Source organism: Enoplosus armatus, chromosome 1 (assembly GCF_043641665.1).
Source record: "Enoplosus armatus isolate fEnoArm2 chromosome 1, fEnoArm2.hap1, whole genome shotgun sequence".
Classification (NCBI taxonomy): domain Eukaryota; kingdom Metazoa; phylum Chordata; class Actinopteri; order Centrarchiformes; family Enoplosidae; genus Enoplosus; species Enoplosus armatus.
Window position 1 is genome coordinate 6,167,725 of NC_092180.1, and position 14,396 is coordinate 6,182,120.

At 39.5% G+C, this 14,396-nt stretch overlaps 1 protein-coding gene across 2 annotated transcripts in view; it reads right to left on the minus strand.

The window, feature by feature from the left end:
- The window catches only part of tspan4a (tetraspanin 4a), a 112,313-nt gene that overhangs the window by 19,588 nt on the left and 78,329 nt on the right, over positions 1–14,396 (minus strand). For both annotated transcript variants that reach the window (XM_070901803.1, XM_070901802.1), the window contains one exon: positions 11,901–11,975. In XM_070901803.1, the coding sequence (XP_070757904.1) occupies positions 11,901–11,975 (75 nt within the window). The remainder of the gene's footprint in view (positions 1–11,900; positions 11,976–14,396) is intronic.

Consider the following 14,396-nt stretch of genomic DNA (forward strand, 5'->3'; position numbering starts at 1 on the left):
GTGTCAGCACAGAGCGAGCAGAGCACAGTGAGAGGGATATATGTTGCAGCGAGAAGCACATGCCGTCTGAGAGTAGCGGCTGACTGGAGTCGACTGCTGAACTCACTCGCAGGCTTTTAATCATTTGTGGTCTTGAAGTAAACATTGTTAAAATAAAATACGAAAAGTTATGAAGAAGGTTGCAATTTTAGATTTAATTGTATATAACCAAACTTTCTGGTAATAGTTTCTGTTAGATTTCACATACGACAGTTAGCAGTTGGTCTCTCTTTGGCTCGTCAGCCTGACTGGGTTTTGATTTATAGAAGGCGAATCCTAAAATAATGACAAAAAAAAAATGAATTATGTATTTTGAAGAGAAACGGAAGCCATGATTCCTATTTTCCCCAACAAGATATTTTTGACTAGCCACTAAAAAGTTCAACTGCTAGATAGATAGATTTAATCTCCCTACACAATGGTCTGTTTCAAAGCCTTCTCCTGGAATATAAATCCCCCATTTTTTATTGCCCCAAAATGGTCAAATATAAGACTTTTTACTCTAAAAAATATCAGAAACTGCCTTTAAAAAGTCACCATGTGTCATTTATGTGTAATTGTAGAATATAAACCCCTCATGTCAACAAAACCCCCAAATTCCCAGAAACAATACTGAGGACATGACCTTGGTGTTCTCAATGCACCTGAAGAAAAGACGTATTGCGACCCTCAAAGCAGCAGGAGTCAAGATAAGATATTATCTTGCTTTTAAGAATAACTGCAAAAGTTATGAGCTTCTTTGTATTTCAGCTTCTCTTTCACTGAGATTTCCTTTTCCAACATAATTAAACATCTTGAAAGAGAATTGTGTGACTTTTGGAACAGAATAGGAGGGAATAAGCTGCACAAATTTGCCAAAACTAATTACATCTGGCAAAATGGATTCAGGTATCATTTTAATCTCGGCACATGTAACCAGCCAGATTTAACTATTTTAATTTTTTTTCAAGACAAACCAAGTGGTGAACTAATTTTAAACAAAGCAGCCCAGTGAATTTAAGCTTTATTTTCATTGCGATTGTTCCAGCAGAAGTCAGACTCCCGGCCTGTAGTATTAGTGTCCTGCTCTGTCTATTGTCCTGAAGAACCAGTGAAGCCTTGAAAGATCCTGCAACATAGCAAATATTCACCTGAGGCTGATGTTTAACAATGCTGTGAGTGGGTTTTTAACCTTTGCAAGGAAACCCTCTTTAGATTACAAGCCTTTAATCCCTCAACCGGTGCTGTTTTTTAGATTCACGCACCAGAAAGAGAAGGCAAAGGTGCAATAGCTTCTCTTGAGCTAAGTAACCACACTTTGTTGTTCATATCAAATCTTTTCCAATCTGTAACCTCAAAGCCACTTGAATAGAAATTGCACAAACCAAGAACATGAAGCTGAAATCTAACGGACGCCTGGAAAGAGACCAAATCCTCTGAAGCAGGAGGAGCAAAGGGAAAAAAAACGTCACAAGAAAAATGTATTTCCTTCCACTGAGAGGTGAAATTGAAACAGGAAAACATTTGATTTGTGGGTAACGCTTCAGATTACAGGCCACAAATTACAGTGTAAGTATTTTGCACACAGTGATACCAGTGAAACACAAAATGGAAACTACAGAGTTTAGAGTGTAGACAGGGTGAACAAGGGGCTGCTTTCCTTTACAATCCACACACCCTGAACTTACTCTGTAGTGATGGAGCTCTCTCCCATGTTTCATGTTGTTGTGCATCATTGGTGGTAGTTTATTATCACTTAAAAGTACCCAGCTGGTAACGACATGACGAGTCTTCCCCTCAGGAAGAACGACAGCATCAGTCGTTTCAGCAAGTGCCCAAAAATGACATGTGTTTACGTTCAAGTGACAAAGCCCTTGAACATAAACTGCCCTGGGTTTTGCCTCTCAGGCTACATACGGGCTGCCGTACCTCACTGATGGACGTTGCTGGGGATCTATAAAGCCAGAAAGGAATACCTGCAGACACAGTTAGGGCTTTAACACAGACAAAGCAGTAAAGCACAGTGCTCTTTGTATTAAAGATGTAGGAGCAATATTGTCTATCATATCTACTAAAAGTAATAATCATAATTTAATGAGGGTTTTTCATATATTATTTATATATTTATTGATTTTATTGAATTGCTTCATTGTGTCTCCCCCACTTGTACGCCCTTGGCTGTATACGTTATGTTAAGCAGTCAAAAAGCTTTTTTGTTGCCACATTACCTACTATTTAAGCCTGGACCTACTGTTGAAACATCAAATACTAATGCACTAAATAGTTACACTGTAATTTGCAGGCTCTAATCTAAAGTGTTACCAGATTTGGGTTCAGTTTCTCTCTGTATCTGTCTGACGTAATGTTTTCATGTTTATTCAAATGTATTTGTATGAATGGCAACATATTCCAGTTTGCTTCCTAGTGCAAAGCTTTACTTTCATAATAATGGGATCTTAGCCAGATTGCAATTTCAGTCATTTACAATTTACAATTACATTTTTGCAATTCCTCAACATTATCTGCAGCACTCAAACTGCACATTACCTTGTCGCATATTTTCCAAGACTCCACAAACAAATGCCTTGTCTGTTTGCCAATCATCTCAATTTATCTCTCATATTAACACTGCCCTGACGTGGGTGTATTTTTAGAAATGTGATTAGCCAGTGGTGTTTATCTAATTGCGTTTCTCCAGTCTACATGAAATGAAAATTTCTCAGGCTTGAAATGTATTCAGACAGGGGTGCTGCATTTTGATATCTTGACAAGCTAAAATGTTTTGACGGCTGTTGCTGGAACAGTAATGATGTGGGAAAAGTGGAGCTATCATGGTTAAAATGGGATTTCAGTGAGTCTCATGTGTCGTACGTCTGCAGTTTTAGATGTATGATGCTTGTAGTTTGCTTTACCGCTTTACTGCACTTGTAGTCTTTACGCAAGTGGATACTTTTTCCCCATTTCCCTCTCCTTATCAAATTATTTCACAATTTTCCATGTTTAGTTTAACAGTGGAACGGGGCCAAGGAGAGAATACAGTGATGTGTGAGAGAGGCTGACAGCAGAACCCCCCTGGTTCCCTCCTCTGATCGTGGTTCTCCGGAGAAATGATGCATGTCAACAAAATTTACCATGAGACATCTTCTCTCTGGAAAAACTGGATTTCATTTTCGAACACATCCAAAAGGATGAAACAAGGTGATCCACACAGCAGAGACAGACTGCTTCTTCCTATGAGTTTCAAAATACAAACACTGTATAAATTGTTTATAATACACTATATTGTAGTTGTAAGCAGATATAAGGACATTTTTAAATGTTTTCAACAATTAAAACTTTTATGAACTGTAATCTGTAACTGGTGTATAAACAGTTGATGAATAAAATATAAGACAGAAGAGGAGCAGAACAAAACAAATCCTTATAATGTGTTATGAAACCAGTCTGCAGTCATGATGCGGATGTTTAGCAGGTATAATGTCTACATGTCTGCCATCTTAGTTGAGCATTTTAGCATGCTAATACTCGCTAATTAGCACTAAACACAAAGTACAGCTGAGGCTGATGGGAATGTTATGTTATGTTATGTTAAATTAGCTTTGCAGAAGCAATAAAACATTTCTAAATTAATACATTATTTATTAGTAACTATAGAGATTTCATATTCATATAAAATATGAATCTGTTTATACAACAGCTACAGATGCTTCACCGGAAAGAGAAACACATTAATTAACACTTAGAAATGTCCTCATCTCTATTTACTACAGTACATTATAGTCTATTATATCGTGTCTAGAATTGTTTATATACCGCTTAGGTAAGGGTTAGTCGAGGGGGTTCAAATAAAGTGTTATTGATTTTTAATAGCAGGAATTTTCAAAGTTTTACGAATGGCGCCATAAGGGCGAAATACACGGCCACTACGTCTGCTGTTGTAGACGTAGCAGCCATGAGTCATTTTAATGGCTCCCCTGCCCTTTGGGTTACTGGATGTGGTCTTTCAGGGATCCAACCTGACCACAGCAGAGCAGAGCAGCATTACCTCACCTTGACTTGTCCCAAAGCACACAAGCAGGCGGGAGATCACATCCACAGCTGCCCCATGACAGCCACCTCGTTCAACCTTTGACCTAATAACTAACACAATGTAGAGGTGACAACACAAATGGTCCTGGCAGGATGAGCCACACTGTAGGTACACTCAGGTTAAATCAGGTTGTCATGTTGTGATGAAGCAGCAGCAGGGCAAAGAGTCTATGAGTGGAGAGACTGAGTACAAGAGGGGTCATGCAGTCCTAAAGCAGATTTAAAACCACATGAACTATGAACAGATTCATGTCAGAGAAGTGAATAGGACATACCAGGGTCCATAAGTCAGGAAAACATGTGAAATATTTTTACTAATAAAATACTGTTATGTAAGTAAGTTATAAGTAAATATAAACTTGTATTTCTTACAAAGCAACAACAACAACAACAACAACATAGAAACGTATTTCTATTTAACTGAATAAGTCAAAATTCTCAAATGCATATGTTTCAAGCCAAAAAGTACAAGAACTTTGACAAAAAAAAAAAAAAAAAACAGCTGTTGACATTGCATTTCTTGTTTAACAGTGTAATTTTCTTATTATTGGTTATCGGCTTTGGATGATTATCCAAATTTAGATTAGATTTATATCATATGGATCCTTAACAATAAAGTTGAGTTTCAAAGTTAATTTTAACTGTGTAGTTGAATTAACAATCTCGCCCCAGGTTCCATTTCGAAGATATTCTGGAGTTTGCCCATTTTACAAAATTTACAACTTTTATTATTCAGTATTAAAAAGTTTTAGTGACAATGCCTCAGAATCAAAGGCGAGGGGCTTCTTTTCAGACTCGCCATATCCTAGCATGTTCAACAAATCAAAAAAAAAGACAGAAATCTATGGCAACAGAGATAGAGTGACCTATTTCTCCACTCAAAGTACCCTGAATGGTTTATAATACACTGCAACCAGAAGACATGTGGCCTTTTATGTAAAGGTCACAGCTCTTTATTTACTCACACTCATGTGGCCATTTTTGTCTTCGCTCCTCAATCTAAATGTAAAATCTGCCTTTCACACCTGTTCTCTCTGTCTCTTGTCATAAGCCACTCCTGTGAACGCAGGACATCACTAACTTTAGCAGAAGTAGACGCAGCAAGTTGGGGTGAAGTCAGTACAACAAAAAGGTGAATGACAGCTGCGGAGAACATCAGAGACTGATGACATGGAGCAGTTTATATGAGTGTCTGAGGGCTTTTTCCCTTTAATTTGCAGCCATCAATGTCAAAATGAAACCTTTCTGCTACAGGGCCTTTGTTGCAAACAGTGTTTGAAGTCAAAGATCCCAGCAGATGCAGAAGTCTGCGGTGTATCGCTGTTGGTGTCAGACGGGTATTGGATTTGAATCTTAAATCAAAGTTTGTTCATAGTTCATAGATATATCTGTTTAATGGATGTCTTCTCAGCAGCCCAACAGCACAGCATGAACTGAAAGTCTGTGCGCCCACAAGCACATATTGATATTTGGTGTCATTCAACAGTGGATGGATAAAACTATTACAATTATACAGAACAAAGAGGGCACTGTTTACACATCTGTTGCAATGTAAAGGATTCTGATGTAATAAGCCCTCTAAATCAGTGTACACAAACACACACAGCTTTTCAGCTATTGATCTGCTTCTGGATCATTTATATAACAGAGTCCAAGTCCTTGTGGTCAATGTGGTGCTTTATATGCGCCTCATGGGTAACTTATCAAGGAGCTAGAGGAAGGATGGCCAATCATTTCTATCACTTTCACAGCATTTTTGATTTGTGGGTTTCATTCCATTACTTGGGCTTTTGTTGAGACCTTTTAACATCCCTGCAGGCTGTTTGGTGAGTAAATGAATCTATTAGCCTACTACTGATTGAACTACTACCAGCAAAGAAGCAACCAAACTCTGCTAACATAGCAGATGTAATGCAGAGCAGTAAAAGCATATGCAAATATACAAAGACAAGCATACATATTATGCTAACAAGTATTCAGTTAACTACATAAGTACACTTAAGAGGTCTGAGAGGCGCATTAGACTTTATAAATTGGTAGTCAATGCAGAGACCTTTGGACTGTTGTCATAGGATCAGATTTTCAACACTACTACTACTGCCACAAATTGAAAATAAAATACAAATGCTCATTGTTGTTCAAGATGAACACTGTTGACGGTTCCATAATCTTTAAACAAAATACCGCTGGTGGTCTGTTGTTATTACTTTGTTTATGTTTGTCTGGCGGGGTAACTTTCCCCTGAGGTGATAATAAAGCCAAGCAGACGAGGTTGTAAACCCACACGGAGACGGTATAAAAACACCCATACATCAATTTTCAATATCATACCGCTGAGTCAGCCTCATTTTTATTCACTTTGACACTTTGAGTCACGGCAGTTTCACTGACGTTAACCTCATAGGACCTTTTCATCATCCTTAGGAACCAACAAAGTGAAACAAACGGTGACTGTTTCAGGTGCATGGAAGATCTGTGAGCTGTTTGAAGTAGCTTCCAGCTGCGTCACAGAGGTTTTTATCAGGTCTGAAGCAGGCGTAATAAACTGGACCACTGAGCGTGACCGTCCCCGAAGCCTGGGATGGAGTTCATCAACATGCACCTACTGCTGCACTCTGTTTAAGTTATGGCATCTGGAAGGCTTTGCACACTGGAGGAATGGCTTGCACTCCAACTGCAGGACTGCTTCCAGGGAGTTGCCATGGTGACGGGGGAGGTGAAAAGCAGCAGAGTCCTGATAATCAGAGATAAACTACAGCTCTAAAAACTGTGGGACACTCTAGAAGATACAATCAAAGCAGCACTGACAAGGATCTTATAAAATGTGGATTCAGAAATCTTTGTGTGCATGGAAAGAAGCATAGGCCATTTTTTAAATAATAAATAGCCCCAGGTATTTATTTTGAAGAAATATATATATATACAGTGCATCCGGAAAGTATTCACGGCGCTTCACTTTTTCCACATTTTGTTATGTTACACCCTTATTCCAAAATGGATTAAATTAATTTTTTTCCTCAGAATTCTACACACAACACCCCATAATGACAATGTGAAAAAAGTTTTTTTGAAATTTTTGCAAATTTATTAAAAATAAAAAACTAAGAAATCACATGTACATAAGTATTCACAGCCTTTGCCATGAAGCTCAAAATTGAGTTCAGGTGCATCCTGTTTCCACTGATCATCCTTGAGATGTTTCTGCAGCTTAATTGGAGTCCACCTGTGGTAAATTCAGTTGATTGGACATGATTTGGAAAGGCACACACCTGTCTATATAAGGTCCCACAGTTGACAGTGCATGTCAGAGCACAAACCAAGCATGAAGTCAAAGGAATTGTCTGTAGACCTCCGAGACAGGATTGTCTCGAGGCACAAATCTGGGGAAGGTTACAGAAAAATTTCTGCTGCTTTGAAGGTCCCAATGAGCACAGTGGCCTCCATCATCCGTAAGTGGAAGAAGTTCGGAACCACCAGGACTCTTCCTAGAGCTGGCCGGCCATCTAAACTGAGTAATCGGGGGAGAAGGGCCTTAGTCAGGGAGGTGACCAAGAACCCGATGGTCACTCTGTCAGAGCTCCAGAGTTCCTCTGTGGAGAGAGGAGAACCTTCCAGAAGGACAACCATCTCTGCAGCAATCCACCAATCAGGCCTGTATGGTAGAGTGGCCAGACGGAAGCCACTCCTTAGTAAAAGGCACATAGCAGCCCGCCTGGAGTTTGCCAAAAGGCACCTGAAGGACTCTCAGACCATGAGAAACAAAATTCTCTGGTCTGATGAGACAAAGATTGAACTCTTTGGTGTGAATGCCAGGCGTCACGTTTGGAGGAAACCAGGCACCGCTCATCACCAGGCCAATACCATCCCTACAGTGAAGCATGGTGGTGGCAGCATCATGCTGTGGGGATGTTTTTCAGCGGCAGGAACTGGGAGACTAGTCAGGATAGAGGGAAAGATGAATGCAGCAAAGTACAGAGACATCCTGGATGAAAACCTGCTCCAGAGCGCTCTTGACCTCAGACTGGGGCGACGGTTTATCTTTCAGCAGGACAACGACCCTAAGCACACAGCCAAGATATCAAAGGAGTGGCTTCAGGACAACTCTGTGAATGTCCTTGAGTGGCCCAGCCAGAGCCCAGACTTGAATCCGATTGAACATCTCTGGAGAGATCTGAAAATGGCTGTGCACCGACGCTTCCCATCCAACCTGATGGAGCTTGAGAGGTGCTGCAAAGAGGAATGGGTGAAACTGCCCAAAGATAGGTGTGCCAAGCTTGTGGCATCATATTCAAAAAGACTTGAGGCTGTAATTGCTGCCAAAGGTGCATCAACAAAGTATTGAGCAAAGGCTGTGAATACTTATGTACATGTGATTTCTCAGGTTTTTTATTTTTAATAAATTTGCAAAAATCTCAAATAAACTTTTTTCACGTTGTCATTATGGGGTGTTGTGTGTAGAATTTTGAGGAAAAAAATGAATTTAATCCATTTTGGTATAAGGCTGCAACATAACAAAATGTGGAAAAAGTGAAGCGCTGTGAATACTTTCCGGATGCACTGTATATATATATATAAACTGGGCATTTTAAACTCTCAAACACTTCATGTTCTTCACACCAGGTTTCAACTACTTGAATAACAGCCAAGGCTAAATAAAAGCCAACACTAAAATGCTGTTCAACTCATGTTTAAAAGGTTTTTAATGTTTTGAGTTTGCTTTAAACTAAATGGTAAATGACCTCACTTATATAGCGCTTTTCGACCTTCACAGTTCCCAAAGGTGTTGGTCTCCACCAGGAGCAACTTAGGGTTCAGTGTCTTGCTCAAGGACACTTCGACATGACGGGTGGGGGGGGGGGGGGGGGGGGCTCTAATGTGCGACAGTGGTAACCATGCTACCCCATAAAGTGTGTTTAATGGCACCTTAACATTTTGGCATTGAGAAGCATCACTGCTACACCCGGAGTCAGACAGAACCTAACAACACAGAAAACTGAGTGAAAACCTTGGTGAAATAACAGGCACAGCGTCGAGGAGAGAGACAGATCCTCTTTTTGTATGTACTCAAAACAAGTCTTAGTATTTGTAGTGTAGTATCTGCCTATCCCTGAATCCCAGTTTGTCTTTGCTGTCATTGTTCTTTAGAGAACAAGTAGGTGAACAATAGATTGGTCATTCTTACCTATTCTTATAGCATATAAAAAGTCAAAGGAAAAAATAATGGTTGGATGTGCAAATCATGTGATTCAATTATCAGACTGAGGGTTTACATCTTGTTTCCTAACCTGTCACCCATGAACCTTAACCAAGTGGCCTTAACGATAGGCGTGGTAGTTTAGAGTCATGTGAGTAGTTTTTGGAGTTACTGTAAGTTTTTTTTTTAAATAGTGGACCATCTTATTCAATACAGATAATAAACTGTAAACTCAGAATAATTCCTATTACTTGGGTTCTACAACACCATTTGTAGTAAGGGATCATGCACACTACCAAATAAAAACATAATACTTAGTTATTAGTTAAAGTTAATGTGCAAAAGTTCAAAAAAGTCCTTTCTTTGCAACATAAAGTTACCCGTGTTGTTAAATATACTTTGCGATATTATACTGCAGAGGCTTTGTTCAGTCTTCCAGCAGTGATCACATTCAGCTATTTGCAAAGTAAACAGGTCACATGCTTGTCAATGGCAGTGCTGGTAATGGCCACCCATTTTTTACTGTGAGTGATTTTCCTCAGTGCACCAGCTCTGCATAACATCTAAACCATCACTAACTTCTCACTGTGTTCTGTCGCTAATCACCTCCTGGGTAGACAAAGCTGAATTATTCAGAGGCTGAATAATGGGTGCACTGAACACTGGGGAACACAGATACTAAGAGCAAGGTGAGGCGTGACAAAAGACAACATTCATTAAAAGCCAAACAGAGCAGAGCTGATTGGCTGAAAGCCCAGAAGAATGTGCCAGTCCAGAAACAATCATTGGGTTACACCACCAAAGACAAACTGAAATACAGCACATTAGACAATCTTATAATCAAGCCAGAATTACAATAACAAAGAGATAAAAGCTAGTTCAAAGTACATGCAGGTCCAAGGTCTATGGTCGCAAATATAATTCAGACAAAGTGGGGGAAATATCAAAGTCGGTTGTTATTTACCAGAATGTACAAAGGCATTAGAGTCAGGGTTGGCCTTGGCCTAAGTCTTCAGGGATAACGGTTCCCAACTCATGAATAATGTAACGCAAATGGTTGAGAAATTGCCCATGATTTATGACAGAACTGTAAACTTTGAATCCGCTGTACCTGGCAGTGGTCTTATTAAGCGTCTCTAGAGGACACCCAACGTAGTGTACACTAAATAATAAACGGATTAAATAAATACATATTTCATGCAGAAATGCTCAAACATTCTCAGGCTCCAGCTTCTCAAATGTGAGAATGTGCTCTTTTGCTCTATTTTATAGATCGTATAAAAAACGCATTTGGGTTTTGGGCTGTTGGTCGAACAAAGCAAGCCATATCAAGACGTCACCTAGTGCTCCAGGAAATTGTTATGAGGATTTTTTCATCAGTTAGTCTCAAGAATAGCTTAATCTACAATGAAAATGGTCTCTATACCAAATTTGTATTGGTATTCAATAGCTAATTAATAAACAATCAACCATTAAATTATACAAAAGCAGTCACTTGTTCACTGCTGCTGTTGTTGTTACTGCTTGCCATGTTTCCTGTAATTCAATTTAACTAGTAATAATTTTGATTCTATTATTGCAAAACATTCAGGTTATTTTGTTTGTTAAGAATTTAATTGTACTTTTAAGTGATTTTGTGAATAGTCAGAGCAGCCTACTGACCGTGGCAACAGCGGTGCTGGATTACAAGATAGCATAGACAGAAACTCAAAGGTTTTGAGGCAGGTTTTTTAGAAGGAACTTGGACCATATTTTAAAACTAGAGTCATTCATAGCATCAACCAAGACTTGAAAATGTAATTCCCTCCAGTGCCCAACTAATCTCCCTAATCTCACAGAGTCCAACTAATACCTATTGTCAAGATGATGTTTGTTATTCTGTGTTTGATAGATGTTTATGGGCAGAATAGAAAACACATCGTCACTGCTTACACACGAGTCTGTGGGGTTTAGTATTTGCAATAACACGTGATAATCATACGATATACTTATTGTTAAAATTTCACAACAAATCCCAAATCCAGCCCTCAAACCCTTAATTAAGAATTAAGATGGATGGAATTTAATGTACCCTTTGAATGCATTATTAAAACCTTTGCTGAAAATGTGAAGGGATTACAAATTCATATTAGGAGAGGAATGGCTCATCTGCTTCTTTTCTCTTGCATGACATGTTTATTTACAGGAGGAATCATCCAAAATGGATGAGCTGAGATAAATTAAGATTTATTAACAAGGAAAGGAAATTGTGGACAGTGTGTGTATTTTTTTCCGGTTGTAGCCCAGAAATATCTCCCCAAAGATGTTAGTGTATGAACCAAAGTAAAATAATTTTAGAAAAGCTGTTCTCAAGCTGTGTTATTAAACCACCGTTTATGCAGAATGCCAGATGACATGCGCTTTTCTTAACCAACAAACAACGCTGCTTGTATGAACTTCAAAACAGCTGCTGAGAAAGATCCTTTTACACGCCAGCTTGTACCTGAAACATCAGCAATCGGCATGACATATGAGGGGCTATTCCACAGCCACTTATTATCTTGTTCAGCTGGAGAAAATCACAGGATATAACGCGATGAGAGCAATCAAGGTGTCTTACCTCGTCTTGGTAGATGAAGAAAAGCATGATGGACAGAATTTCCAGGAAGAAGATGAGCAGGAGGAGGATGAAGAACTGTGGAGACACAAAAGGGAAGAGAGAGGACAGCTGAGTTGTTTAACAGAACAATTTATCAGCGAGGAGGAAAGAATCTCAAAGGGGATAATAGGCATCTGTCTCTGAAGAATGAATATAGTATAAATTGAAGAGAATGGAATAGGCAGCAGACACCCTAGTGGGAAAGTAAAAAAGTAAGAAAAGAAAGAAATGCCCATAGACTGTCAAGGAGAAGGAGTTGGCGAGGTAAGGACGGCTGTAGATCGTTCAGCCTCGATATTTCTAACTGACAGGTCAAGAGAGCAGAGAGAGGGGAGGAGGATCATAGCAAGTAGGACAGACTGGGAGAGGTGATATACAATTTTCCTCTATCCACTTTTGAGTTTGTTAAAGGATCCGCATTTTATTCCTCTCCAGTCCTCACCCACTCCCTCCTCTCAGGGATGAGCTGCTTGATGGGTGATACATCTTCTTCCTGTGGGCCCATGTGAGTGCCTAAAACAGTTACGAGCTCATCCATCAACTGCTCTGCTAGGACATGGCTCTGTTGCTCACACATGGGAGTGACTGTCTGAGACAGGGACAGGGTGACATATTTTGAGAGACAATGGGACAACGTTCCAGGGGGTCACAAAAAAAGATCTCGATAAAATGGCACAAGATTATCAATTGGTGTCTGTAGACGAATACATCCACACACATCAATGCCGAGTTGCATTTTGGAGAACAAGACTGGTAAACTTTTTTTTGTCAGCGCCGTGGCTCTACTATTTTGGTCCAGACTGAAATACCTCAGCAACTTCTGGATGGATTGCCATGGGTTTAAAGGATTGGGACTGGAGGAGGTATAATGTTGCCATGGACAACTACAATTTAAGCCCCATTTCTTTGGCCTTTACCTGTTTACATTTTGGCATTTAGCTGCTGATGCTTGCAGTGTACCCATGGATGTACAGACAGCTGTCACTGGATTACTTTGAAACTTAAAAACGTGATGATTCTCAGGCAAGTTCTGGAGTTACGATGAGCATCTTTTTTCAATTATTTCTAAGTTGATTGATAATGATGATGCAAGTCACACTGAATCTAAAAATGTGTATCATGTCTGTGTGTTGACATTTGACGTTACGTGGTAGCGTTTGTTGGCATTTTTACCTTTACTAAAAAGCATAGAGGTACACCAAACAAGCATGCTAACACGTAGATCTGAGATGGTGAACATTATACCTGCTAAAGATCAGCATGTTTATATAGTCATTGTGAGCGTGTTAGCATGCGCTGAAAGCACAGAAAGCATGAGACAATCTCAGAAGGTCAAAACAGATTTTAAAAGTAGAGATCTTGTTTTTCAGACATCATGGCTACACGTCCTCTGTGTATTCCGGGCTTGACAGTGGATGTGAGTGTTGCGTTCACAAGACTGGCATCGAGCAGGGCTGTCAGTTGCCCCCGAGGTCTTTTTGGCATCACCTGCATGAATGAATCACTAAACTTGGCAACACTGCAAGGTGAGAGACCGACTAGGTAACAGAGTATATAGCCGATGGTGTGTTTGACTCACTTGTGTTCATTTCAAGAGGTGCTCACATATAACCATCCAAAATCAAATTCTATTGTTCAGTCAGCCTTCATTGTCTGAACTTTATGCTCCATTCCAATTCCAGATAACTCATTTTTAGGTGTATATTTAAATGGAAGAGAGAATTCAAGCTTTTCAGGTTGATGACATCCTTTCATAAGCCAGCGGATGTCACGTCAAAATTCAATTCAAGTGAAGAAACACTACAGTTTTAACTTAATCTGAATATCTGACATGATGAAGATACAAGGTTTTACCTCAGACAGTCATATTATTCGATTTTCAGTTCTGCAACCAAAAAGAAAGAGTTAAAAAAGAAAATTACAGAATGAGAAAGAAAGCCAAGTTTGAATCTGTGGCATTTTGCCTTTTTTTGAGGTTTCTTGACCTGCTATTGATCCTTAAAGGAAAAATAATTTCCCTCCACATTGTTAAGAAAGTGCAACTAGCAGTTCTAGAAATTTAGATTCAGTGTCTGGACAAGAGATCTAGAGCAGATTCATGTTGCCACGGGCACTTGAACCTTCATATTGGATTTTGTTTTTTTCCTACTTAGAGTTGCACTCATCGATTCTTGGCGACTAGAAGGCAGAGGAGGTCTTGAACAAGCAGACAGACTATGAGTCCATGTGACAAACGCACAGCCCTGACAAATCATCACTTAGTTGAGTTCTTATGGAAATGTGATAGCAAACAATTGCAAACAAATGCTAATTATTTACACATTCAGCAGGGTAGCCTGATAATTAAACTGAACTGCCATTGCATTTTCACCTACTTTTTCAGTCTGACAAACATGGTTGCCGATTTCTGCATGGGGGGGGGGATTAATTTGCCTAAAATATCAGTCGTGTCAACGC